General features: G+C 42.7%; 1 protein-coding gene across 1 annotated transcript in view; it reads right to left on the bottom strand.

Moving 5' to 3' along the window:
* Positions 1-25,289, bottom strand: part of POU2F3 (POU class 2 homeobox 3) — a 113,705-nt gene that overhangs the window by 12,492 nt on the left and 75,924 nt on the right. Inside the window, exons 4-7 of the mRNA XM_069224870.1 lie at positions 18,076-18,177; positions 16,502-16,598; positions 11,261-11,331; positions 3,041-3,217 (exon numbers count right to left, since the gene is read on the bottom strand). Coding sequence (XP_069080971.1) covers positions 3,041-3,217; positions 11,261-11,331; positions 16,502-16,598; positions 18,076-18,177 — 447 coding nt within the window. The remainder of the gene's footprint in view (positions 1-3,040; positions 3,218-11,260; positions 11,332-16,501; positions 16,599-18,075; positions 18,178-25,289) is intronic.

The following is a 25,289-nucleotide window of genomic DNA, read 5'->3' as shown; positions in this document are numbered from 1 at the left end:
TCTCTAACACCAATGTTATTCATTGAAAATCAGTTAAATTAAAACAGTTGGAAGAGGAATCCAACGAAGATATCTGCCAGATTATTGTTAAAACAGGAGCAGCTAGCAAGAAATAAAAATAAATCCAAGGGATGATGGGGCCTCACTGACAACAGCTCGGAAACCGCAGTCAGACATTGTTAAGTAAGGAACCAGGAGATCAGGCATGAGCTGGTAACTTTAAAAATCTCTTTAATATTCAGCTCACAAAGGGGACAGACTTAAGTTTATATTCATGTGTCTGCCTCTATATATACCAACTCACCAAAGAGATCATTGCACGTGCTCTTCATATGTTGCCCACCATATCGACCATTATATGATGCACAAATGTTGTGGCTTTGGAAAATCAGTCTATTTTGGTACATTTTCAATGAATTTAAAGACTTAAAAATGGTATTCCTTATGCACAACTGTTGACGCCTAATGCTATGAATAAACATAATGCCTACTCATAGGAGTAAATAGCTAAGAGCCAATGGAACATTTAGTACATTAAGATACTGGTGCATCACTCGGTTTTCGATTTCATGGATTATGAGTGTGAGAAATCATAGTACAAACATTACAGTCACTACGGGACAGGTCAGTTTCAGCCTCCATTCAAACACTCAAAATTCAGTTCTGTACTGAACTATGGATTTCCTCCCTGACGCAGCCTTGCATTCCTTTACCGGGTTTAACTACTCTTCTATGCCTTTTTGTAGTACTTTGTGTCTGCCCTAGATTATTCCTTCTAATTCTTCCCCCACTTTTCTATGAAATATTCTTAATTTCTATTCCTATATTTATTCCTAAAGTGTTTTTGAGATTTAATTTCAAAGCCCATCCTAGTGAGTCATCTGCAATGGTTTGACCTAAATTGCCATCTCCATCTACCCTCCTATGTCTTCCTCTGTACATCATCTTTGCCTGATTCACTCATTTAGAGTCTACAGTCTATGTTTCCTTCCTCTTATATTCATTCTGCATAGCATTAGTTTTCTTCCTTCATTCATACCCAGATGTCCCTTATGTAAAGATATCTCCAACCAGATGTATTCATACTCTGTACAGAACTCAGTGTATACCCAGAGATTTCTTCCACGCACATTATAAATTTGTCATGCTGCAATTTTCTAGATATTTTCACTCATATGTTTCCCATTAGATCATCTTCTTGTCCACACTGAAATTAACTGGTGAACGTTGATCAGTAGGTTTCCTCCCCAATCTGTATCCAAAGAGATTTGTCCTGCAGTGTATATAATGCAATGCCTACAAACTGTCAACCTCTGAATCCTTGTGAGCCATCTCAAATAAAAAAAAATAAAAAAACTGACATACCAACATGAAAATCGGCCATCTATTACCCTCCCATTATCTGGTCTCAAGATCTATGACCTCTACCATCCTACCTAACTGAAGTAAGGAACTTAAGTTTAATAGGGGCTCCAATCTCCTTCTCGTATCTCAAGTGAATCAAGTTTCCAAGGGCAGCTTCCACATGATTAGATGCCTTAGAACATCTTCGGGACCTTGAATTCTCTCAAAGGGTTCAAGCCACAATCTCCATAGTACTTTCCCTTCTTCACTGCGGAAGGTCCTTTAATGTGGATCATCTTTGTTAATACCTCAGAAAATACAGACAATTCAGACTGCAGCTTCCTGACTCCTTCTGAATCTGCAGATACAGACTCACATTGTGATAGCCATCATATTCATACACTGACTGCTTGAGTACAGATGCATCGCTTTCAAAGCAATATGCCTCACTCATCAAGAGATCCACTCTTCCTTCTAAAGAAACACCACATCTATCACCAGACCGCTACATTGCATGTGGTCTCCTGTTTTGTTCATGCCACTCTTTAAAGAGACACAAAATGGTAGAAGCTTGTTCTCTGTACAGTCAAGCTCTAGAACTCGAGTCCTACATGAATAAGAACATGAATAAGAAAAATTGGCAATCACCTCATGTATAAGAAAGAACCATAAACGGGGCTCGTCCTATTCACATGATCCCAAGTTACAGATTACTAGCTGTGTAATTTGGATGATAGTTAAGCGCAAATATTACTTTACGATCACCCTGTGCAACTTTAGTTTATGGTGGTGTATTTTTAGAGCTCCCTGCAACCTCTCCGGTTTATGCGCAGATCTTTGCCTTACTGTTTAAAGTAAGCATTTTTTAAACCTTGTGCACGTTATATTATGCAGATTTGTAGACCGCTCTATCACCTGGGAGGGTATCCAGTCACAACATATACCATTCGGAACATAATACATCCGCCATCTGTCCAACCATACATCCTAAAATGTTGCTCAGTAATCTGACGAGAATTAGAGCACAAGACTGCCTGATTAAGGGTAAGAAGTGCTACACAAATCTTTCAAGACAATGCACATAAAAAAAAACTTTTGATTCCACACATATCATAAATTACTTCCTCGTACATATCCACAAATCACTTCCCATGTAGGTAACCATACATTTCCTCTCTCTCTCTCTCTCTCTCTCTCTAAATATACATATATGTATATATATATATATATAATTCACATAAACACTCGGACTGCAGGAACACCACACAGCGGTCCCGGGTGGGCTCCGAGAGGCCCTAATAAATCCTCCAACTCTCCTCCAAATAACAGGAGACCCAGGACACCTCCAAGGTGCAAATCAATTTATTTCAGCACACAAATCCAATATCCTATATATATATGTATATATATACACAAACTTCCTTCGGGTGTGTCCTCAGATTTGACTAATCCACATATTATACCCATGTCCTTCTTCATGTTCATCCTTACATTTCTTACTTTCTTATAATTTTTTGAGGATATATTTCTTCCCCCACGTTTCCTTACATTTTATCCCTTGTGTTTAAAAAAAACTTTCTTCCTCGTGGGTAACAGTGTAGCTCCAGTAACTTGTTTATTTTGAATTATCAGTTTCCCATAAAGGTACTGTTGTATTTTGTCTTTTGGTTCAGAAAGGTAGCTTATTTGTTCTAACCTGTGTGAAGCCTAGTTTAATCCGCCTCTGCTTAAACATCTTTGCAAACTTTTCCAGTTCTTCCAGGTCACTTGGCTCATCGGGTACGTTAGAAAGGTGCTTTGGGACTTGCAAGTGCTGAGAGATCTCCAAATGGGACTCCAGAGATGATCCTGGGATACCTGGCCGTCCAACTACCTGGGAAACGGGAATTCGATAAAAATCACTAAATGACGTTAAGTTGTCTTGGAATTCTATGTTTCAAACATACATTCATCATATTGCCCCACTCTAGGATGTAAACCAATAAGAAATGTAACTGATGTTTTATTGTAGCTCATCAACAACCTTTAAAGTTACCCATTTGTGTTTGTGTATGTATTTGTGTATGTCTATACATAGGTTAAAGTGATGTTATAGTTAGATGAAAATGTCAGTTAAAATATGCCATTTTAAACGTACAAAACCACTGAAATACACCAGTCATAGTTATCTCAGGTAACTGTAACTTGTGCCTTTAGGTAACTATAATTCGTGCCCCCGCCGTGCAGTTTTGTCATCAATAATTGAACTGCAAATGTTGCAGTGATATTATCAATGATGCAATAGAAGATGTCACAAGTGATCTCATACGTGGGGAAATTAGCAGTGCATTGCAAGCGAGTGAGTTATATTTACCTTAGGACACAAGTTACAGTTACTTGAGATAACTATAACTGAATTTCAGAGTTTTGTATGTTTTAACTGGCATTTACACCTAACTAAAACATCAAGTTAACATTTTTTCCAATGAATTTCTAGGGTTTTTTTTAAACGTAAAGCAATATTTTATTACCATATGTAGGGCCTATCCCCCCTGCAGTGCCTAGCCAAACAAGGTTGGCCACAGGGCCTGCCCTGTGGACAGGACCCGCATCCAACAACCCTGCCAGCAACCTACTCTGCGCTGCACACAGTTGTGTGCAGTGTGGGTTTGGCCGCAGGTCCCGACATCCAGCCACTTGCAAGCAGCTGACAGAGTGACTTTGTAAAGAATCAAACCAAAATATAAAAGGAGTCCCCATTATCATCTTTCATAAAAAATTACCAATATTTGTAATCCAGTTTACATTTCAGTAATTCACACAATGAAATGTTTAATGATAGTGTTTATTATAAAAATGTTTTGTAAAGTAATATTAAGAAAATAAACGTCTGTGCATTTTTTTAACATTGTAGTTTGTAGGCTGATAAATGTAAAAAGAAATACTAAGACATATTTAGTTCAAAGTGCATTTCTTGATTAATAAAAACCTTTGCAATCAAGCAAACATTAAACATTCCATAGTGTAATTGGCTTAAATTAGAAAAGCAGAATCAGATTGGAATCTTATAAAGTGCTGTTGTGTCAATGTAAATAGCTAAATATTCATACATAATAAAAGAAAAGCCAAAAAATAAGAAAAGCCTGCCGAGTGCAGTTGGGATCACAGGATATCAATATTGCCAGGTAAAAAGACATTGTCATTTCATTCAAAAACAGAGCTGGAGGGCAATATTGTCAACAAAGTGCTAATGTGCCTATAAGAGAGACACTGCAGTGCCAGTGTGAAGAGCTACAGTAGAAAAACAAGCACAAACTAAAATTCACAAAAGGGAATGATCTATATGTAAATGATTAAAGCCACTCAAAGAATTTGCCAGCATTAAGTGCCCTTTAAAGTAACTGTGACAGCGATCATGAATAGCATAAGTTTCAACCTCCATTTTGCTGTTGTTTCAGAATATGTGAGAATACTGACAAAGTTAACCAGCTTGATATTCATAACTGTATTTAATGGGTTTAGAGTTGGGATGATGGCCTGACCAGTGCTTTAAATGGAAAAATAGAAGTGCAGGTACTCTGTAATAGAGTACCTGCTTGTTTCTCAGAAGTGCCGGTACTCTCCAATTAAAAGTATTAAATTTTTCTTGAGATAAGCCGGTACTCTCCCTCTCAAAATAAAAAAGTGCCGGTACTCAGTACCGGAGAGTACCGGCCCATTTAAAGCACTGGGCCTGACTACAGGATCGCACGTTCAGTAGGTTGAACTGTTGGGGAAACAAACGTCTGCAGGATTCGAGTAATGCAGGACACAAACATATTACATGGAGGAAGGATTCTCGCTCTTCATTGAGAACTCTGCGTTTCACCTCCAGTGGTCGGGTTCCACTTTGGTAGATCAACCAGCATTAGCAAAGTCCCAAATCGGAAGTCAATAGTCTGTTTTTTTTAGATGCCTTTGATAGTTCGCCCCTTGGTGGGCTTGTTTTTCCGGAATGCTGTATGATAATACCATCCAAGCGTGGGATCACTGATGTAGGGCTTATTTATCGGTAAGTCTACCCAGGGGCATTGGCAGTCACCACTTCTTCTGACTCATTTTGTCTTGCTCCATATGTCCTGAATGGGTAGATCTAAACATGAATTCAAGAATCGAGCATGGGCAACTTTACATCTGGCAGTCCTTAATGTGTTCCATATTATGCTTTTTAGCGTGCCTGGGGTCTGATCTTGTGACTTAGTTTAATGAATGCACTTTGCCTGGCTACGAATTGCCAGAAGTGACCAAACTCAAAAGAACCTCAGTTGGTGACATTGATTTTAGAAGGTGGAATATACACTTATAGATTTTTTACATCAGAGCATCTAGCAGTCTGGTGTGATTTCCGAGCATGATGTAATTTCCTTGATAAAGGACCTATCACACTTTTGCCTGCATAACTTGCAGGATTGGATCCATGCTGGTTCCCCACAGTTTTTCCCCGAAGGTTAGGAGAGGAGCCTGGAGGACATGTGCCTTACTTATGATAGAACGCTTTTCCTCTGGAAAGACCCCTTTTCGTCTAGCTAGGCCCAAATGTATTTGTATTCTGACACTTTCTCAATTTTGACTCCACACATCTGCCATATATCTTGTTTGTTCAGTCTTCACTCAAAGATGATCATTTGGTATTTTCTCAGTTCACCTCTAGTTCTTTTAGGTTTGTCTATTTAATGAGGGCATTTAACAATCTTTGTAAACCCAACCTAGTGTGGCTAACCAGCACTAGATCATCCGCATAGAGTAGCTCAGACACAAATTTGTTCCTACGTTCTTGGCTTGTGTGAATTAACTCTGTCTAGCTCCCCTGTGACGTCAGAGATAAACAAATGAAAAAGCAGAGGGACTAAGACACATGCTTGCTTTAGGCCTTCCATAGTAAAAATTGTCCTTGCAAGAGAACTGCCATCTCCTACTTTTATATGAATCCATGTTCATGAATACAATAGCTCTAGGGCTCCCAGAAGTTCTGTCGGGACACCACAAGTTCTTTATTTTGCCCAGAAACACTTTCTTGAAATTCGATAAAATGCTGCCTTTAAATTAATAAAACATGCATACAGAGGTAGATGTGACTAGATAGTATGGTCCATCAGCATGGAGGCCATTAAGTTTGATAGCCAGCCCTGGTTTTGATGAAATTCTGTTTGTTTCAAGGGGATAATCCCTTGTTCATTGGTCTAGGACTCAGGGTCAGTTTCGAGTAAAGCTGCAAAGTATTTGGCTGCAACGTCAATCAATGTAATCAATCAATAATTCTTGCGTTTTGTTGAATCTTTACCTTTATGGATTGGGTAGACTATCGAGCCCCTCCAGGACTCAGGAAGATCTTTCGTCTGTAGGATGTGTTTGTTGAGCATGGCAAGACTACCAGCGCATAGCTTGGGACCCTTTTTGAATAGGGCCTGGAGTAGCCTGCTCAGACCTGTAGCACAGTCAGCGCATGATTTGATGATGATTTTCTGAATGTCTTCCTAATGAAGCACATTGGGCATATAACTGACCGACTGTGGTTCATCAAAGCATCCATGTTGCCACAGTGCGTGGTCGAATTTTCAGTTGTTTGGTGTCCACAAGTTTCAAAACTGATTTTAGCCTTGTTTTGGATGACTTTGCCCACAGGGTTAAGGCTCCATCCCAACTATGTGTCGGAGTGAACATGAATTGTATGATGTATGTTGCCTCTTTGATACCCAGGTGCCGAGAAATGATTTGCTAAACAGGTTGCCCAGTCTTCTTTGCTGATATTTGCATTGTTGGATTGCCTCAGACCATGTTCCTTCATATTGTTCATTCTCCAGAAGGTTGCTGTATCTTTATTCTTACTGGTGCAGATATGCTTTGCCCAGGAATCTAATTTGTTTCTCTCACACTTTATTGCTGCTTTTAACACTGGACATTGTAGAGTGGTACATATTTGCTGCATCAACCTATTCACGATCTTCTTACAGTCTCCCACTTCAGGGGCAATCATTGTTTTGCTGGAGCTATCATGGCGTAGCCTTTTTTGCGTTTTTTTCTTGGGGTACCCGCCTTTTGATGAATCTTGTGAGGTCTAACCAGCTGCCTATTGAGTCCTCCAAATATGGGTTATTTGGCATAAAGGTTGGCTGATGTTGAGTAATTCTGAAGCTATGGTTTCATCCCATCTCATTCTCTTCAGGTTCATAGTAGGATCGTCATACAAGATAACATTTGACTCAGCCGACATGCGCAATTCAAACCTCTCCAACCCAGCTGTCTTGGACATCTGGGATGGAGAGGAGGCACAGGCATTCAGTGCCTTTTGGAGAGTGGAGCCAACCCGCTCCAGCCAATCAAGACACTTTTTTCATGCTGCTTAACAGCATGAAAACAGCGCCTTGATTGGATGAGGGAGTTGGCTGTGGGCTTCAAATGCAAAGGACATGCTACAGAAGAGCATAGACATGCAGCAGAAGATCGGGTAAGGTAAGTGATTTTTTAAATATTTATATTGGTGCAAATGTTATATATGTATTTTATGTGGTTATGTGTGTAGCTTTTCGTGTGTGTGTTTTGCGCCCCTCCAATTTAATTTGCTACCAACCGCCACTGCAAACAGTGTGCGATAGCTTTACGCATACTGAAATCTGACACTGCTGAAATTATTGTATTTGCCATGTCAAGATATCTCAAGTGGTCTCTCCGCACAGCTGAGCCGAAGGCTGGGACCTGAGGTGGGTCACCTATACATTAAACCTTTTGAGTTATTGCTTGTATCTGAACAGTAGACACCTTCTGACAACAGCGACTGCATACGTTACCTGCCGGCTCAAGAAATGGCCCATGTTTATTTAGCATTACGCTCTTTAGTCTGCTTGGCTATGTCCTAGCTTTTTGTCTTTTAATGGCCACTTTTTATCTTGTTTTTTATATGAAGCTTTGGTATTCTGTTTTTTATGCTATTTATTCACTGAAGTTCTATTGTTGCTTTGTTTTATGTAACGTCTGTGTCGGAAATGTCCCTTTTTGCAGGGTTATCCCCAAACTTTTTGCCTTCTTCCTGCTATTTTTTCAGGTCTGTTTTTGCTGGTTTATTGTCTGTGCACACTTTACCACTGCTGATCAGTGCTAAAGTGCAAGTGCTACCTAGGTAAATTGTACTGTTGATTGGTTTATCCATAATTTGCCTATTTGATTTACTGGTAAGTCCCTGGTAAAGTGCACCAGAGCCTCAAAGGGCCTGTAAATCAAATGCCACTAGTGGGCCTGCAGCACTGATTGTGCTACCTACCTAAGTAGCTCGGTAAACATGGCTCAGACCTGCCACTGCAGTGTTTGTGTGTGCAGTTCTAAACTGCCAATTTGAACTGGCAAGTGTACCTACTTGCCAGGCCCAAACCTTCCCTTTTGGTACATGTAAGTCACCCTAGGTGGCCACATGAGCAGGGTGCAGTGTATTTAAAAGGTAGGACATGTACTGGTGTGTTTTACATGTCCTAACAGTGAAATACTGCCAAATTTGGGTTTCACTGTTGCAAGGCCTATCTTCCTCCTAGGTTAACATGGGGGCTGCCTTTAAATAACTTCAAAGTGCAAATTCCCTTTGAGGGAAGATAGAAATATGAAGTTTAGGATCTCTGAACTCACAATTTAAAAATATATATTTTAGTGAAGTTGTTATTTAGACTGTGAGTTTGAAAATGCCACTTTTAGAAAGTAGGCATTTTCTTGCTTAAACTATTCTGTGACTCTGCCTGTTTGTGGAGTCCCCGTCTGGGTTAGTTTGACAGTTGGGCTGTTTACACCTCTCCTCTAGACAGTGACACAAGGGGAGCTGGGATGTAGCCTGCATATCCTGATGAGCCATCTGGGCTAGAGTGGAGGGAGGAATGGTCACTTACACCTGAAAGGGCTGTGCCTGCCCTCACACAATGCGGTCTCCGACCCCCCTGGAGTGTGTCTGGGGCCAGGCCGGGGCAAGGAAGGATCTTGCAAACACTTGAGACTTTGCTTTGAAGTTTGCCAACTTCAAAGGCAGAAAGGGGTATAAGAAGAAGACCCAAAACCCCAGACTTTTAGAATCTTTCTGGAATCAAGAGAACCTCTGCCCAGGAGAAGAGCTGAGGAACTGGAGGAGGAGGAGTACTGGCCCTTTGCTGTGTTGCATGGCTGGACTGGCCTGCAGTTGCTGCTTCTGCCTGAAAATAAAAACTTTGCTGTGTGTCCTGCTTGAGAAAGTTCTCCATGGGCTTGGAGTAGAGCTTGCCTACTGTTGGAAGTCTGAGGGATATCAAAGACTTCACTTTCCTCTTCCACCAGCACTGGGAACTGTGTGTTTTGTGCTGTTCAAGGAGAAAAACCACTGCGACGCAGTCAACGATGCTGTTGACCTGCACCATGGCCTGCTGATGCCGCATGGAGCCGCACTGCCCCGCTTCGCACAGCAACCCTGGTCTCATCGACACCGTCATCGGACTTCACTGAGCCGCTGCTCGCACTGCGACCTGAGGGACCCGCACTCTGGCATCGCCTGCTCACACCGCAGCCTGGTCATCCACAATGACACCACTCCTGCTGACACCGGCATAGCTGCCTGCACCATGGCCTGTGAACACCGCCTGTGAGGTACAAGAAGCACCACCCATCCCGCACCGCAGACCCCGGTCCACCGACATCAGCACTGTCGACTCCAGTGTCGTCACCAGGCATCGCAGCCTGCACCGTGGCCTGTGGACACCGCTCGTGAGGGTCACGGAGCACCGTCCGGTTCTGCACTGCCAGCTTGGGCTTGACAGCGATGATGCTGCTGCCTGCACTGGGACCTGGTGACACTGAACGTCGCACCGCCCCACTTCACACTTCAGCCCTGGTCTCACCAACGCAGCTGGACGCTGTCACCGAGCCACTGCCTGCACCGTGACCTGTGGGCACCGCACACTGCATCGTCCCGCTTCGCACCCAAGCCCCGACGCCATCCACGCCACTGCTCCTGACTTCATCAGCCCAGAGTTCGATCTGCAACGCGTGTGACTTCAAGGGCCCAGCGACCCCTGCACCGACTCCGGAACCGACATCGCGAGGCCAGTGACGCCACTCACTGCGGGGATCACGAAGCCCTGCAATTCCAAAGGTACTGTTTGCGGGTCTTCCCGACACCGTAGCTGGCCAGCCACGCCGCGGCCGGCCTGAACTGTTGGTTTTGTTTATCACCACCCGTGATAGCCCCAGGTGGAGCTATCGACTTCATGGAACTGTATTTTTGAGTAAATCTTGCAGAATTCATATTTTTATTTCTGTATGTTGGATTTTTATTGTATTTGGTCTTGTTTTATATAGATAAATATTGGCTATTTTTCTAAAACTGGTGTGGTGTCCTTTTGTAGTGCTTTCACTTGTTACTGTGTGTTATGTGCAAATGCTTTACACATTGCTTCTGAGATAAGCCTGACTGCTCGTGCCTAGCTACCAAGGGGGCGAGCAGGGGTTATCTGAGCGGGTATCTCCCTTATCCTGACTAGAGTGAGGGTCCCTATTTTGACAGGTTGCAAACCGACTGCCAACTTGAGACACTCATTTCTAACAGTCTGTTTCCTATTTTCTGATGATGCATTGTACTTTTATGGTCTAATGGCTGAAATAAAGTAAATGAACGAATGAAATCACAACAGTTATGTTACAAATTAATACATAAAATTTTGTTTAAAGTCCTATTTAGTATCAATTCTGGGCCCTTGAAGATTCCTAAAACAACAACAAATGGCTGGTATTTTCTCTTGGAAAGGTGGCGACCCTACCTATTATTTGTATAAATATTCTAGTAATTTTGTTTTTAGCTATACCATTTCTCCATGGAGGTCTGCAAATATCAATAAATACATAGAAAATGATTGAACTCTATACCACAATAACATTTAACACCTTTATTGCCACTCACCTGAGGAGTCAGTCCCAAGCCGGGCTGTGGCTGCAGGAGACCACCCTGATGTGGAGGAAGAGACAGGATAGCTGATGAAAGAGAGAGAGACCTCGTCACCATACTTGGTTAAACATATAGGGCATTATAATATTACTAATTGTAATGTGCTACGAAGTTTATAGCCGCTAACTTTGTGGGGTGGATGTCTTCCTTCAATTATGTCGTGCACTTCACAGTGTTTAACTGAAGAATACTCTAAAGGACCCCCAAGGGCAACAGTTGATTAGGCACATCAATTCACTGGGACACGTCAGCAAAAAGTTTCCTGTTGACAAATATTATCAGTTGCCCTTTGACTGAAAAACAAGCCCAGTACAAGGAACATGCACATACCAATTTTTTAGAGTGAGTGAGAGGTGACAGGTATTTCAAAGTGAGTTACACACTGCCACCTTTACCAATCATCATGAGGAAATAGACCCAGGAACTAGACTGTGCTGGTGACAGACTCAAGGAACTACAGTGTTACCCCAACGAATCAGAATCTTGGAGGAGGGGGGGGGTGGAAATTAATCAGAAGTTATTCATTTCATAACCCCATCCTCATTTCCATTTAAGATTCATGCTTTATTAGTTGTATGTTATTGGACTATATTGTTTCTTTCAAATTTATGATCTGTATTTTGCTTATATATTGTATTTTTATTAGGTGAGCCCTTACTTTCATTTTGGTCAAAACCACGGAGATGTTTTATGGTGTTGTTAGCTCTCATTGATTATAAAATAGCAAACCAAGCCAACAAAAACGTGGAGTTACGTCTTCTGCCACTAAAGTGCCATGGACAGTATTGTCACTGAATGGAGGGGACGAAGGTCATGTTGGCCCTGGTGGCCCACATGTAGGTGTCCAGTAACTCCCCCACACCCCCAACATCCCCCTATCATCACCAACGGCAGCCAGCAAAATACTGCCCTTTCAGCCTGGAAGTGCGATGTTGCTCCTGTTTAAATTGAATTTTTTGCTTACACTTGCATTCCCTAAAAGTGTTTGCTGGATAGTGCGTTTCTGTAATTTTCATGCAACATACGCGGTGGCCCCTCCGCTATGGCAGAGAAGCGTCACCCCATTGCTGAAAGGCAGTAAAAAGGAGAAAAATAAAATAATGATAAAAGTATTTTATTATCATTTTATGTTTCCACTTAGCCAGCCACTGCAAGTCCACCAGTCTAGGGCGGGAGTGGCCAGCATCCTCTGCGTCAGCAGGGGGGGTGAAGTGCGCATGTGGGTTTGGCCGGCCATCTTAAGCCAGCCAAACTGACATGTGCACTTAGAACACTCCACCTGAGCTGTGTTGCACAGCTAGGTGGAGACCAAGTGCAGGGTCCCACTCACTAACAGCAGCATTTCAGCCTGCTCAGGCCAATCCCAGTGCTTCTCTCGTGCTGGGTAACAGCATGAGAGAAGAATCTGGATTGGGTGGGAAGGGGAGCAAGTTGAGAAGGGACTGAGGGGCGGGAGCAGAGGGACATGGAGGGCAGGCAGCGACAGGCAAGTCTTTTTAAAAATTATTTATTATTCCCCCCTACCCCTCACTCGTGCGCTTCCCCAACAAGGCTTCCCGCTAGTAGCCGCCTCTGGCAACAGATCACTCATATCTAGTGCGTAGTGTCAAAAGAGTTGCTCCTCTGTAGGTATGTGAGTTCAGGTTGTGGGTGGGCCAGGTGCGAGAGCTGTGGCATTCATACCTAATGTATAATGTAGTGCGAATTTCTGATAGTAATCAACGTAAAAGATCTACGTGCAATGAATAACAACATACAGGAGGTGGCACCAAAGCATAAGAAGTATACCGTATCACAGCCTTGGCCAGTCCTTCCTCTCGCTTCTAGGTTAATATTTCCAAGAAGAAAATGAGCGCGTTATTAAAAGTCAGATGACCAGGTGAATCCCGCAGGCGCATCCGACACTGAGACCTAGCAGGCAGGTTAAAGTGCGTGCCCATCGATTATGTTTATAAAATGGCAAAATACATTATTGATTTTATGGGGGGTACAGTTTGTTATTTATAAAGCACAAAATAGAAACCCATACCAAGCAGCAAAGTCGCTTCAAGGTGCATTCATTACAAAAGTAAACACCAGACTGAGAAATGACAAATAAAAGATGCAAATAAAGAGAATAAATATGAGAATCTAACACCTATCTGCACAAGTGCACAGGTCTTGGCAGATGGCAGACATACAGTATTTCCGAATGTTTAACTGTTCAAGAGACCCGATTTTGGAGGAAAGCATTTGCCCAATGAAAATGTTTTTGGAGATAGAATGTCGGCAACTCCATGACACACTAACAAGCAACTGCACAAGACAAAATAGCAGATCTGAGTGAGTAACATACAAGTCCCTGCACGAGGTAAGCGATTTATAAAAACTAATTATACTAGCAATGCATATAAAATAATAACAGTAAGATTAACAATAACAGAAATCCAAATAATACTGCAAATACTAGTAACACTAGGTTATAACCAACATCCGGCAACACTGTAGGCCAAAAACCACCAGCAACCTCAAGGCTCAAAAAAGTACTGGTCGTGACATTTCCAAGATGGAAACATCTGTCAAACGCACCCCTACAAATCAAAGAGCAAGTACCCTGAACGTTGACTAGGTAATTGTCATTAATTGTAGGGACTTTTCAACATGGCGATATACTTGAAATCCATAATAACATCCACCGTATAACACCAAAACTCCAGATAACTTTTCTTCAACTTACCGGAGCAGCTCCCACCATCAATTATTTTTTGTTGATAGTTTTCGTATGTCGCTAAATGCCACTTGCGCTTCACTCAAGACTATAATGTGGAATCGAACACTGAAAACGTTTGTGTCAAACCTCTCGTCAAATGTTGCCTTTATGACTCGAGTTTTCAGAGATGTTCTGAACCTGAAATAAGTGGATTGTATTCTAAGGGCCAGATGTACGAAGCATTTTTGTGTGCACAAATGTTTGAAATCCCAATAATGACATTTCTTATGTACAAACCACATATTGCGATTCAGTAACACATCACTGAATATCAATTTGGGTTTGCAACTAAACATCAGTTCGGTATTTGGAAGGCGAGTGTTGAGATTGTCTCTTCCAAATACCGAATCAGATGCCATGCATGAATGTTTGACAGATTAATTCCTGTTGCAAAACATTAATCTTTTACCACCTCCTCAAAGGAGGTGGTAAGCCATTCACTAATGAGAAGGGATCCACAAGGGTCCCCTTCCACTTTGTGATTGTTGTCATAAACATTTTGTAAGAGTAGGCAGTGATCCCACGAAACTTACGATTTTCATTGTTTTTACACGCATCCTGGTTTCCTTTATGGAAATGGCTTGGATATAAAGCAAATACTTTATTTAAAAACAATCACAGATGTGGTAGTTTGCTGACCCAGCAGTCCACCATGCCTGTGACGGCTGTGATTTCTAGTGGTCGCAGGTTGCAATCTACTTCATTAATATTTTTTAGGTCCGTTGAAATGCAATGTACTATGAATTGTATTTTGCAAACTGACCTATTCGTACCTAAGTCAGTTTGCATATTACCACCCTGGTCGCAAACTACTGGTCGCAAATTACGACCATTATTTTGCGACCAGTTCTTAATACATTTGTCCCTAAATGTGGTGTAACCGATTTAAAGTTTCTGGCCTTGGGCTCTCAGTGATCTGTTTTTGATTCTTGTCGCATAGGTTCTTGGTAGGGACATAGTGGAGAGCAAGGTTTTGGGAAGGCACTTGGCCTTTGTTCCTGAAAACTTGTGTTTGGTACAGAGTACCTTATATTATATTCTTATCTGCACTGGAAGCCAGAGGAGAAGGTTTTGGCTGGGTTAGATTGGTTGCATTTTCTCGAGATAAGCCATGAATGGGGCACCTTTTTGGTACCCTTTATAGGTAGGGCTCTTTGTTTTAGAGTATTCAGTTTTTCAACTTTTCAATCTTTAAGTGTCCATATTTATTTATTTATTGCTCATTTTAAATCGGTTTATTCACATTTTGTGCAAAAATAAATAAAATGAAACAACATCTAGCCTGTTTCCAGTTTTTTTTTTACTGATACGGGCACACTCGCAGCTGAATACCTTATTGTTTTTAGTGCAATAGGCATTTGATGCCTCGCTCGCATGCAAACATGCAACACTCTCAAATGGAAACATAAGCATTGCAGTATAAAAGCATGCACACCTGCAACTTTTTTCTAGCTTCATTAGAAAAACCTTTCTCCTTTTCTAACTCCATGTCTGTCAGTTTGCCCAGCCACTGGACTGTCAGTCATGACTAACAGCATTGAGAATAACTCTACGGGCGACTTAATTTCAGTTTTTTTCCACATTTAAAAATAAATACAGGCAGGTTAACAGGTGGCTTTTGTCCATACATACAAGCAAAACTTTGGAAAAATGTGTTCCACTGTCTGACTGAGCCAGAGAGCTTGGTATTACATGGTCACAGCAAATCACTGTGGATAGGGATGCAGTGTCCCAATTAATCCCGTTGGGCATTGTGTAAGGACATCTCACCATGAAGGGTTACACAGAGCCAGTGAATCTACTGGAGTGAATCCTAGTTGGTAAAATTCAAGGCCCAAGCGAATTCCAGTGGACATCGCTCAACGTTCCCCAAAAATCACAGGGGTCAGGGATGCTATGGAAGACTGCCCAGTTGTGCCCACCGTTTGCTTGTCCGATAGCCGTGGAAAGGACTGCTGCACTGCCTTTATTTACTGGTCAGAGAAGATGTATCTTGTTTAGTTATCTTGTTCCCAAACGTGTGGAGCAGCATGTGGTCTATTGCACTAATGAACATGCTCATCCTGGGCGCACAAGCTCTGGTTCATTCCTTTTCCATGTAAAACCTGTAGGACTCCCTACACGCTATGCCTCTCTTTCAGTCCCCCAAATCCAGGCCTTTTCATTATATAGGCCAGCCCGGAAGGAAGGATTAGGGTGTTAAAAGAAATTGCTGCTGAAGTATGAAGTGATCTGACAGTCAAGAGTAGGAATCAGTGCTAGGTCAATTTACCTTCCACACTGAGTAACTACACTGAGTGCCAATGATGTGGGTTGAAATGAGAACTGTTACTTGCAGCGCTTAGAAGTCGGCACAATCGCATTATCATCATCACTTGTATGTAGACAAACTAAAGACAGATACAATAGCAGCCCTGGCCTTTGGCAGAGGTGCTTAACGCCATTACCTTGCTGTCCAGGCTGAGACAGCATGAACTGTGGGCCTGACTGGAGATGACTGGGAACCAGCACGAGCTGTTGAAGAGAGTGAAGCGAGGACATGTCCTACAAAACAGAAGAGGAAAAGAAATGAAGAAATGCTATACTGACCAGATTTGGAAAACCAAAAAGCTGGACATTTCAGAAAAATTGAAGTAAGACTACAATTTCACATCAAACAAGTGACACATAATGACTTAATACAGGGCTTACCCACCTAGCAAGCACAGGCAACGAGGCACTCAGGGGGACAATTTAAATGCAGCACCATGTGCGAGAATTAAATTGATTTCTAAAAAGCCTGATAACTGATCCTGTGTAGAAACATAAAAGATTGTGGCCCTCTGTGTTCAGTTTACGCTCTCTAAAGACCGGGACGTGGGCTGAATTTAGTGCAATTTGTCAGGACAATCCCAGCAAATCTGGGACGAATGCTCAACCTAGAAAATAGGCAGGTCCTGTCAGCATCATCCCCCCACCTTTCTACAGCTCTGGGTGGCTTGGTATCCATCCTGGTATCTATACATGCACACCCATCCCTTACTCTCCTCACAGGTTAGGTATTGTGAAGTCCACCCCCACTATACACACACTAATACAAGGACTCGTTAACCTAGAAATATCAGAATCCTCCCTTAAACACAAACAAAAATGTATACGAAAAAAGATCCGAGGATGTATTTGCATAATTCTAGAAACAAACATCTGCGGTCAACTGAAAACTCTTTCTCTCTCACACACACACACCTGACCAAAGCTATAAATGCACCGCCATACCTATTGTTCAACATAATCAAAAAGCACTCAAGGATACAATTTACCATAAACCCCCGAAATATATAAACAATAGTCCTCAAAATATATATTACAAACACACAACCACTTATTCAGTGATAATGAAACATGCCGGAGACCTAAAGTAATGGCGAAGTGAGCATAGTTCGCAAACAAAAGACAGGCAGAGGAGTTCTAGCCACGCACAGATTACTCGATACCAACGGACACGCACACGAAGAGGCCTATGCAAATCCACGTGTCTCTCTAACAATACCTGAGGGTACATTTGCATATATACAACAATAACCACTGCCACAGAAATGTCAAGCACACGTCGGTTGACACACAGGCTCTTAAGAGAAGTTGACCTGCGCAAACAGATCCAGAGATGCTTGAATCTTCTCAACAGAAAAACACAACACCTGCTGAGACGTACATGCAAATTAAAGCGCTCGCAGCTGCAGGTGCACCGAGGCCCACTCCTGCCAAATTTAAACAGCTCATGGAATACGATGGCGAGCAGGTCTGAAAGCTGCTGTAAAATCAACTCCTGTGAATCGGCCGTCCCGTGAAAAAAAAAAACAGGTAAATAAAAAACACGAAGTGTAGTGAATAACTAGCCCCAGAAGATGATGACAACTCGAGACTCGTGACTAGGCCCATCCTCTTCCACAAGACAGGTGCGCACGCGCCAGACGTGCGTGCTTCTTGGCATACACCGTCGCAGGCACACGCTTTCCAACCCTCGTAACGTCTAGAAACTCACCCCTTGCATCTGCCCTGTTGCCATCATCTGTGCCTGGGGCAGGTGACATGGCCGCTGGGTAGCTCCAGGCTGCACAACCTCGCCCAGATCTTCCTTTTTAATCTGCACATAAAAATAAGAAACACTTAGTACCAGCGGGGTCCGGTGAGGGAGATGTGTGTCCTGCTGTGCATGCATGACTCTATACTCTTCCACACTCCGCAAAACGCTCTCAAAGGGTATGATGTCCAATCCCAAATGTGTCATGGTCAACATGTACATGCATGTTGAAGAACATGCGGACAAGTCTATTTCAGAAGATTGTGCCTCTGCAGTTTTAAGTCGCACTCAAAGTCTTACATGTCAACTAAGGGGGTAGTGCGAAACCAAATTATTATTCACATGTTATTCAGTTTTTGGCATGAGATTGTACCAGACTAGGAAGACTGAGGTAAACACTTTCGGCACAGGAATGAACATCTAGGACCACTCTAAAGGACCCACAACGTGTTCTATTGATGTTAGGGGAAAGCGCAGATAGACCCCCCCAGGTCACTGTTTAAATTGGGTTTATGACATGACGTTTTGGTGTCCTTCTGTGGTAATTGGTGCGCTCTGGCAACATCCGCTCACACTTGCACTCACTTTAATGCTACTCCAGTTTATCAAATTGTGTTTCGGTTTTCACGATGCTGCTAGTCATGCTTGTCTGTGATGATCGGAGTCAAAAGATCACAGAGCTCACAAAAGCACTGACATATTTCTATGGAGCTTATTGGTGGAACTTCAAGATGTGGTCATCCCATTGGTTGCCAGAGCGGAAGTCTGTCGTCCATCTCTTTCATATCTATAGGGACAGGGATCCTCTTGTCATGTACTATAGCATGAAGAGTAGATATCTGCCCTTCCTGACACTGCTTTGACTGCACATTCTCCTTGAATGGCGGCCATTTGCTGCTCTCTCTATATCCAGATGAATGAATACACCTGCTTATTCTACTCATGTCCCAGTCCTACTATTTTGCCTATGCACAAGCCTCTGCTCTAGTGCGCATTCGAATTCTGATGTGGTCAATCAATAGTATGAATTTGCACCTTCATCCCCTCTCAAAGTTGGTTCCCTGACTTTTCCAATTTACATCCACAATTCTAGTGATCTGCCACATGGCCAGCTCTAGCACAAGTGTTCAAGCTGGCAAACTTGTCTAGAAATAAATAGCAACGTCATGAAAGAGACGTTGCTTTTGCCACCCTTGGTCTCAGGCAAAGGAAATGGCAAGACCAGAAGGTAAAAAGTGCTGCTATGTGCAAAGATTATTTTCTGCAGCTCTGGCTGTGACCTGAGTCTTTAAACTCTAGGCACTCTAAATAAAACAGCGTGATCTAAACTCTCCAGAATAAAATTAACAAGTCAAATTAAAAAAATGTACTTTTTTTTACCAAGATTTTGTATATTTTCATTATTGTCAACGCGCAGAAAATAATGTGTTTGAATAAAAATCTTGTCCCTGTGTTTTGAATGCATGGTAACGTGTGTTACTGTACAATTTCCTCATAGGATTTAGTGTTAAGGATCATATGATGTCACTTCCGTCATTAGGTCTAAGGCTGGTATGTGATGTAACTTCTGCTACCCCCGGAATTTTGGTAAATCGACGCTCATGGACTGGACTGGGTGGGTTTTAGCACATATAAAGGTGGTTTTGGGGTTTGACCTTTGAGACTGAGACCAAAGGGAGTATGTATATATATAGTCTAGCAAATTACTTATATTCTATTGCTGATATGTGTCTTGCTAAGACGTTTGGGTGAACCTACATGGGCTCATTATAGTGGAACCTCCTCTTTGAAACACGTGCGAAAGGTTCATTCCCCCTATATTTTTTGAGAAATTAAATTGAAGATGTTTTTGCACTTCCTTCCTAAATGATGCCAGATGTTTAAGGAAAAGAAAACTTCAGTCACCAAAATAAGTAAAAAATTAAATGAAAATCAGTGAATATCTGCTATTTGTTCTTGACCCAAACTTAGAAGGTGGTTTCATTCTTGTGCTCAGAACAGGTTCCAGTGTGATCTTGGGTCCCAGGGTGGTATAAAATGAAGTAAAGTGAAACATTTATTTTTACGGAGATTCTGATCAGATCATAAAGGTTATTTAATGAAGTGGCCCATTTGTTGTTACATTGCCCGAAACATTTTCAGATAAGGAGAATTTACCTTCATCCAGTACTAAAGATGTGATGTGGTGTTTTCTCTTTCCTATCAGCATTTGATCTTTTTTTTACTGGGCAATCTCCAATTACTATTTGAGTTTGATTTTTTAAAGCAAGTTTATTATGATGATTTTATTGTGTGTATACATAGTCATGATCTATTAAAAAATCTGATTTAAAATTTAGATGTGTGCACCTCGATCAAGCCATCACTGGGGAAGAGCCCTGTCTACTGTTAATGTTAGTTATCCCTCACCTGTTGTTTGGATGCCTCGAACTAATTATTTAGTGTTGCCCCACTGTCTATGTGGCTCTTAGAGTTGGAAAACAGCCATTTCAGAGAGTAGACTGGGAACGGTATTGTAACCTTCCTCTGTTTTTGGGCATTCCCTTTCTTCTTGGTGCCCCTGTTCGGTATTTCCCCTGTTTCGCCTTAGGCTTTACCCTGCGGCCATAGAGTTCGTGCATTGTCCTCCGCAGTGCCGACCAGTAACTGCTTGAGGCTAGGGGCTGCAGCTTCATCGGGCTAACAGCCGCTCCCTGCTACAATCCCCCATCGCCTTATCCACAGGCGCCTCCACTGGCACCGCCACAACAGGAATTGGTCCCATTCGCTTTGGTACGCAGTTGGCTCTCCATTTGTGCGAGGCTAAAATCTGGGGTTTGTGCCTGTATGGTGTTCCTCTTGAGGGTTGGGGATTTAGTCAGGTCGCAGCTGGCTTACCATGGGGACTGTTGCAGTATATTCTGACTCCTTTCAGCCACCTTTCCCTCAGAACTAAGGATTGCAGTATCTTAGTTAGGAGTGACTCGACTCAATATGGTCAGTTCTACCAAGGGATTTCTCCAATAGAGAGAGGATTGCTGTTAAAACATTGTTTAGTCCAATCATAGCCTCGGAGATTACAAATCCTTTCTGGGACTCTGTGGATATGGGGTGCTTCCCTGGATACTGGTTAGCAGGGGTACTTTGAGATGTGCTCTGTGATGTGGAGGGTTTCAGACAGACCCGCCCGGTAGGTGTAGAACTATTGAACACAGATTTTATGCCAAGCATAGCCTCCATCCGGGCCTCAGAACCATCGTCTAGTATCGGCGGAGCCATAGGTGACTCACGAGATCGAATCTTGCCATCACTTGCCTTGTTACTGATACCTGCTAGGCTGCAGGGTACATCTGGGAGTGTATAGTACAGAAACACAATGGAACTTTCATTGAGAGGGTTCCCCTCTCTCTCGCCATCTCCCATGTCGTCATTTAGCGCCATAAGCTCTCTATTGAAGGAGCCGTAAAGCACAGACGCGTGCTCCTTCCTTTCCTGGGGCGGAGTCATCAGTTCACTCTCCCCCATTGGGTTATCCATCTCACTTTGTTGACTCTTTGGTATGAAGCATATCTCCTTGTGTGGTTGCTCGCATATAGGTTCTATCGATAAGGGTCCAGGTAAAACGGTTTTAACACTTTTCTCTACCCTCATTGCAGCAGCCCCCCCGGTACTTTAATCGCAAGATTCTCTCCCAGCATCTTCCACCTCTGGGACCCAACCCTGCATCGCTACCAGCTCCTCCTGTCCCACTTGCTCATGAGTCTGCTGCAAGGAAGGCACTGTATCCATCTTCTGGTAGAAAATAGTTATTAACCTCAAAGGAGGTCTGTAAATAGCCGTGTTTGCTGCAGCCACACCACAGTTCCGTTTAATGGCGTCCAATGGTGGCTCAGGAGGGTAAAAATCAGGCCCTATAGGCACAGGTCCAGGTGGGACATTGGTGGCCCCGACCATGGTCCTGGGCTCCTTCCACCCGAAACCTTTTACCTCGGGCTGTGCTATAATAAGCCTGCTGAACACTCTCACTGAGCATCTCGGTACCGTCTGCCTCGCACTGCTGTTTCGTCTGTTTTTTAATGTCATTTTCTGCTACCTTCTTATTTGCATCTCCTGTGCACTTCTCTTACAGCACTGCACGCAGTAATCAGGCCCCCCACTTGGCCAGTGAAGGCACCTTGCCTTTAACAGCCAGCAAGGACCAGCCACCGTGTAGCCACCTTATTACATATACCTTATTGCACTTATTTGCACCAGTAGTAAACTATAGTTAAAGTCACAGCAATATCCACTGCATGGACCAAGGTGGTGGGGGAGCATACGTAGTGGGGCAACCTGCACGAGACCTAGCCCGGCCGCTTCCGCGCCTCTCAGGCTCTACCCTGGAGCCCTGGCTCTAATGCCGCAGCCACGCACACCACACCATTTATAGTACTGGCCGTGTGTCTATAGAGTTTTGTGGGGACTTACAGTGTGCTCTGTGTTCCCTACGGCGCAGGTCATCATCCAGGTCATTCCACCACCATGCCAATCCACCAGTCACTGGGAGCCCTCTTTTACTCGAATAACCTTATGCATCAATATAGCAGAAGAGCATTAGATCGGCAAATAAACAGTAGCAGTCAATAATACTCTGCACTCACTCGCTTCACAGTCTGTGGGCCGCAGGGTGGCGAGATAATGCGGGGCTAGTGGAGGATCGGGCACAAGACTGCATACACCGGCTACACTCACACACCGGTAACAAGGAGCAGAAGCAATACTCTGGATGCAACCGGTGGGCAACCGGGAAGAGGCAGCTCCGGCAGGAATCAGCAGGAGTTCGAGAACTAATGCTGGTGGCTGGCACTAGAAAAGTAGAGGCATGACTCAATATCAAGCAGGCGCAACAAATTACGGGTTGCCGGTTGCTCACGTTTTCAGATTGTCCCGTATTTCTCTGGATGTCCAATTTATTAGTGAGAGCATTTATTTTGATTAGCATTCCTTGTGTCCTTAATTACCATTGGGAGCAATGCAAGAAGCGCAAAAAACAAGGTGCAGACTGCGATCACCATCTTGCATTGATCCACACAGCTCCTATGATCTTAACTTGATGATCGAAAGTTATAAATTGCCCTATAGGTTCTAGGTGTGGTTTCCAGTTATTAGCTATATCAGCCTCCTCGCCTACCAACTGAAGGAAAATCTTTGATGTAAGGAACTCTACCATGCTGAAGTATCTTTGCACATGGCTTCGAATCCGGGATCACTTCTTCATGGCACTCTTGCTTGTCCTTAGCCAGTTTCAGTGGAGAGGTCGGAATATTAAGTAGCTGAGTTTCTCACTCACTGCACCGTATTAAGTTCTCGCTGACTTGTAGTAGGCTTTGGGTATTTTTGTGGCAGGCAATCTTCTTGGTAGCTGACAAACTAACAGTGGTCCTCATCAATTTTATATGTGGATTTAGAGGAATCCTGACGGACCTGGAAAGGTTTTTTTTTTTGCTTGCATTGTCTTGAAAAAATCGTGTTTTTATCCTTCGCGAAGGGTGTTCAGTCTACTCTTTTCCTTACCCTGTGCAAGTTTTTATTTCTGTTTAATGGGATCATTTTCTGGCTTTAGCCTGATGTTCCCAGACGAGACACCATCCCCCAAAAAAGTCAAACATGATTTCGAGAGTATGACTGATAATATTTGCAACAAAGTTCCATGATAGATTTCTGCAGATTTTTTTCCTCTGCATATTTACACTTTGCCATCCTTTTCTGTGCAGAAAGTATTACATAAAATAATGCTGTATACTGGTAAGCAAACCTCTGCACAACCATAAATTCCACGTTAAATAATGATACTTGGGACATGATGCAAGATGGCGGCCCTGTGAGAAGCTCCTTTCACCCGCCCCAGGTGGAAATATCTTGATGCTACAGGGGAGCACGGGGGCCAGAATGGAAGAAGTTGCAATGTGACCCCCCACTTCGCACCACAGGGTCAGTCCCATCATAGGGGGCTTCCTTGCCAGATAGCCGAATTCAGCGTGGGTGTTGTCAACAGACCATGGCCTGCGCACTTCGTATTCCTAGAACTGTATGCATTTTTTTTATGGAAAATTTGATATAGCAGAATTGATCCATAAATAACGATACATGCAAAAATAATTGGTCCAAAAGATGATGAAGTCCACATATATGTCCCTAAGTTTGAAACTTTGTGAAGTAGACACCGTTTTCTGTTGACCTGCATGTTTGCTAAAAAAATATACATAAGTAACTTAGGGCCAGATGTAGCAAGCAGTTTTGCCCATTCTGTGTCTATGGGAAAATGTGTTCGTACATATGGCCCTTAGCGCCTCAAAGGTTTTTACCCAATCTGTGTCCACAGAGATTTGTGATAAATAAGGACCCTAGAAACTTCACACCCCGATTTTGACTCATGAACTGTACTTTTATTTACATGAGGCAAATTCACAAGAATTTTTTTATGCAGGAGTGAGATAATAAAAAGCTTGAGGGATGACGATTGTAATGAGTGGGTTTGTTGCTGAAAGCGTGAAAGAGGATCCGAGAAGGAGGAGAAGAAGTAGAAGACCATGGCAAAGGAGTTGAAACGTGAGGGGAAATGAGGACATATAACGAAATGTAATATATGAATACGTTTTATATCACTGGACAGAGATGAGTGGGAGCACAAAATGTCGTATGTGACAGATTGAAACTGGTAAATGTTAAAAAAGTTAGACCTTTTAATGAGAAAATTACAGTGACAATGCATGTTTTTAAAATCATTTTTAACATTTAAAGTCAGCCGAGTATCACACAAAGTGTAAAACCAATTTATTACATAGATAAAATAGTGTTTGTTATAATATGATCAGTTAACTAAACTTGGAAATAATAATACTACCCACCTCTGCTATTCACAACTCAATCGGAGATGCTGTATATACTCACTTAAGGATGAGGAGTGTTAATGATCTATTGATAATGATCGTGGGACCGTAGCTGAGAGGGGGTCGCTCCACCTTGTTAAATAAAACCCTCATCATAGCAATAAGCAACAAATGCAGTTTTGGAAAAGAACGCCTGTTTTCAGCGATGGAAGGGAAGAAATGAATGTGCTAAGCTCTTCAGGAAAGGAAAAGATAACCAATCTTGGGCATTTCGTTTATGATTGTGTCAATAGGATGTGTGGACATAGGGCTTTAGCCAGAGTACGA

This window comes from Pleurodeles waltl, chromosome 3_1, assembly GCF_031143425.1.
Source record: "Pleurodeles waltl isolate 20211129_DDA chromosome 3_1, aPleWal1.hap1.20221129, whole genome shotgun sequence".
In the NCBI taxonomy this organism is placed as follows: domain Eukaryota; kingdom Metazoa; phylum Chordata; class Amphibia; order Caudata; family Salamandridae; genus Pleurodeles; species Pleurodeles waltl.
This window is presented reverse-complemented; position numbering and strand designations above follow the sequence as displayed.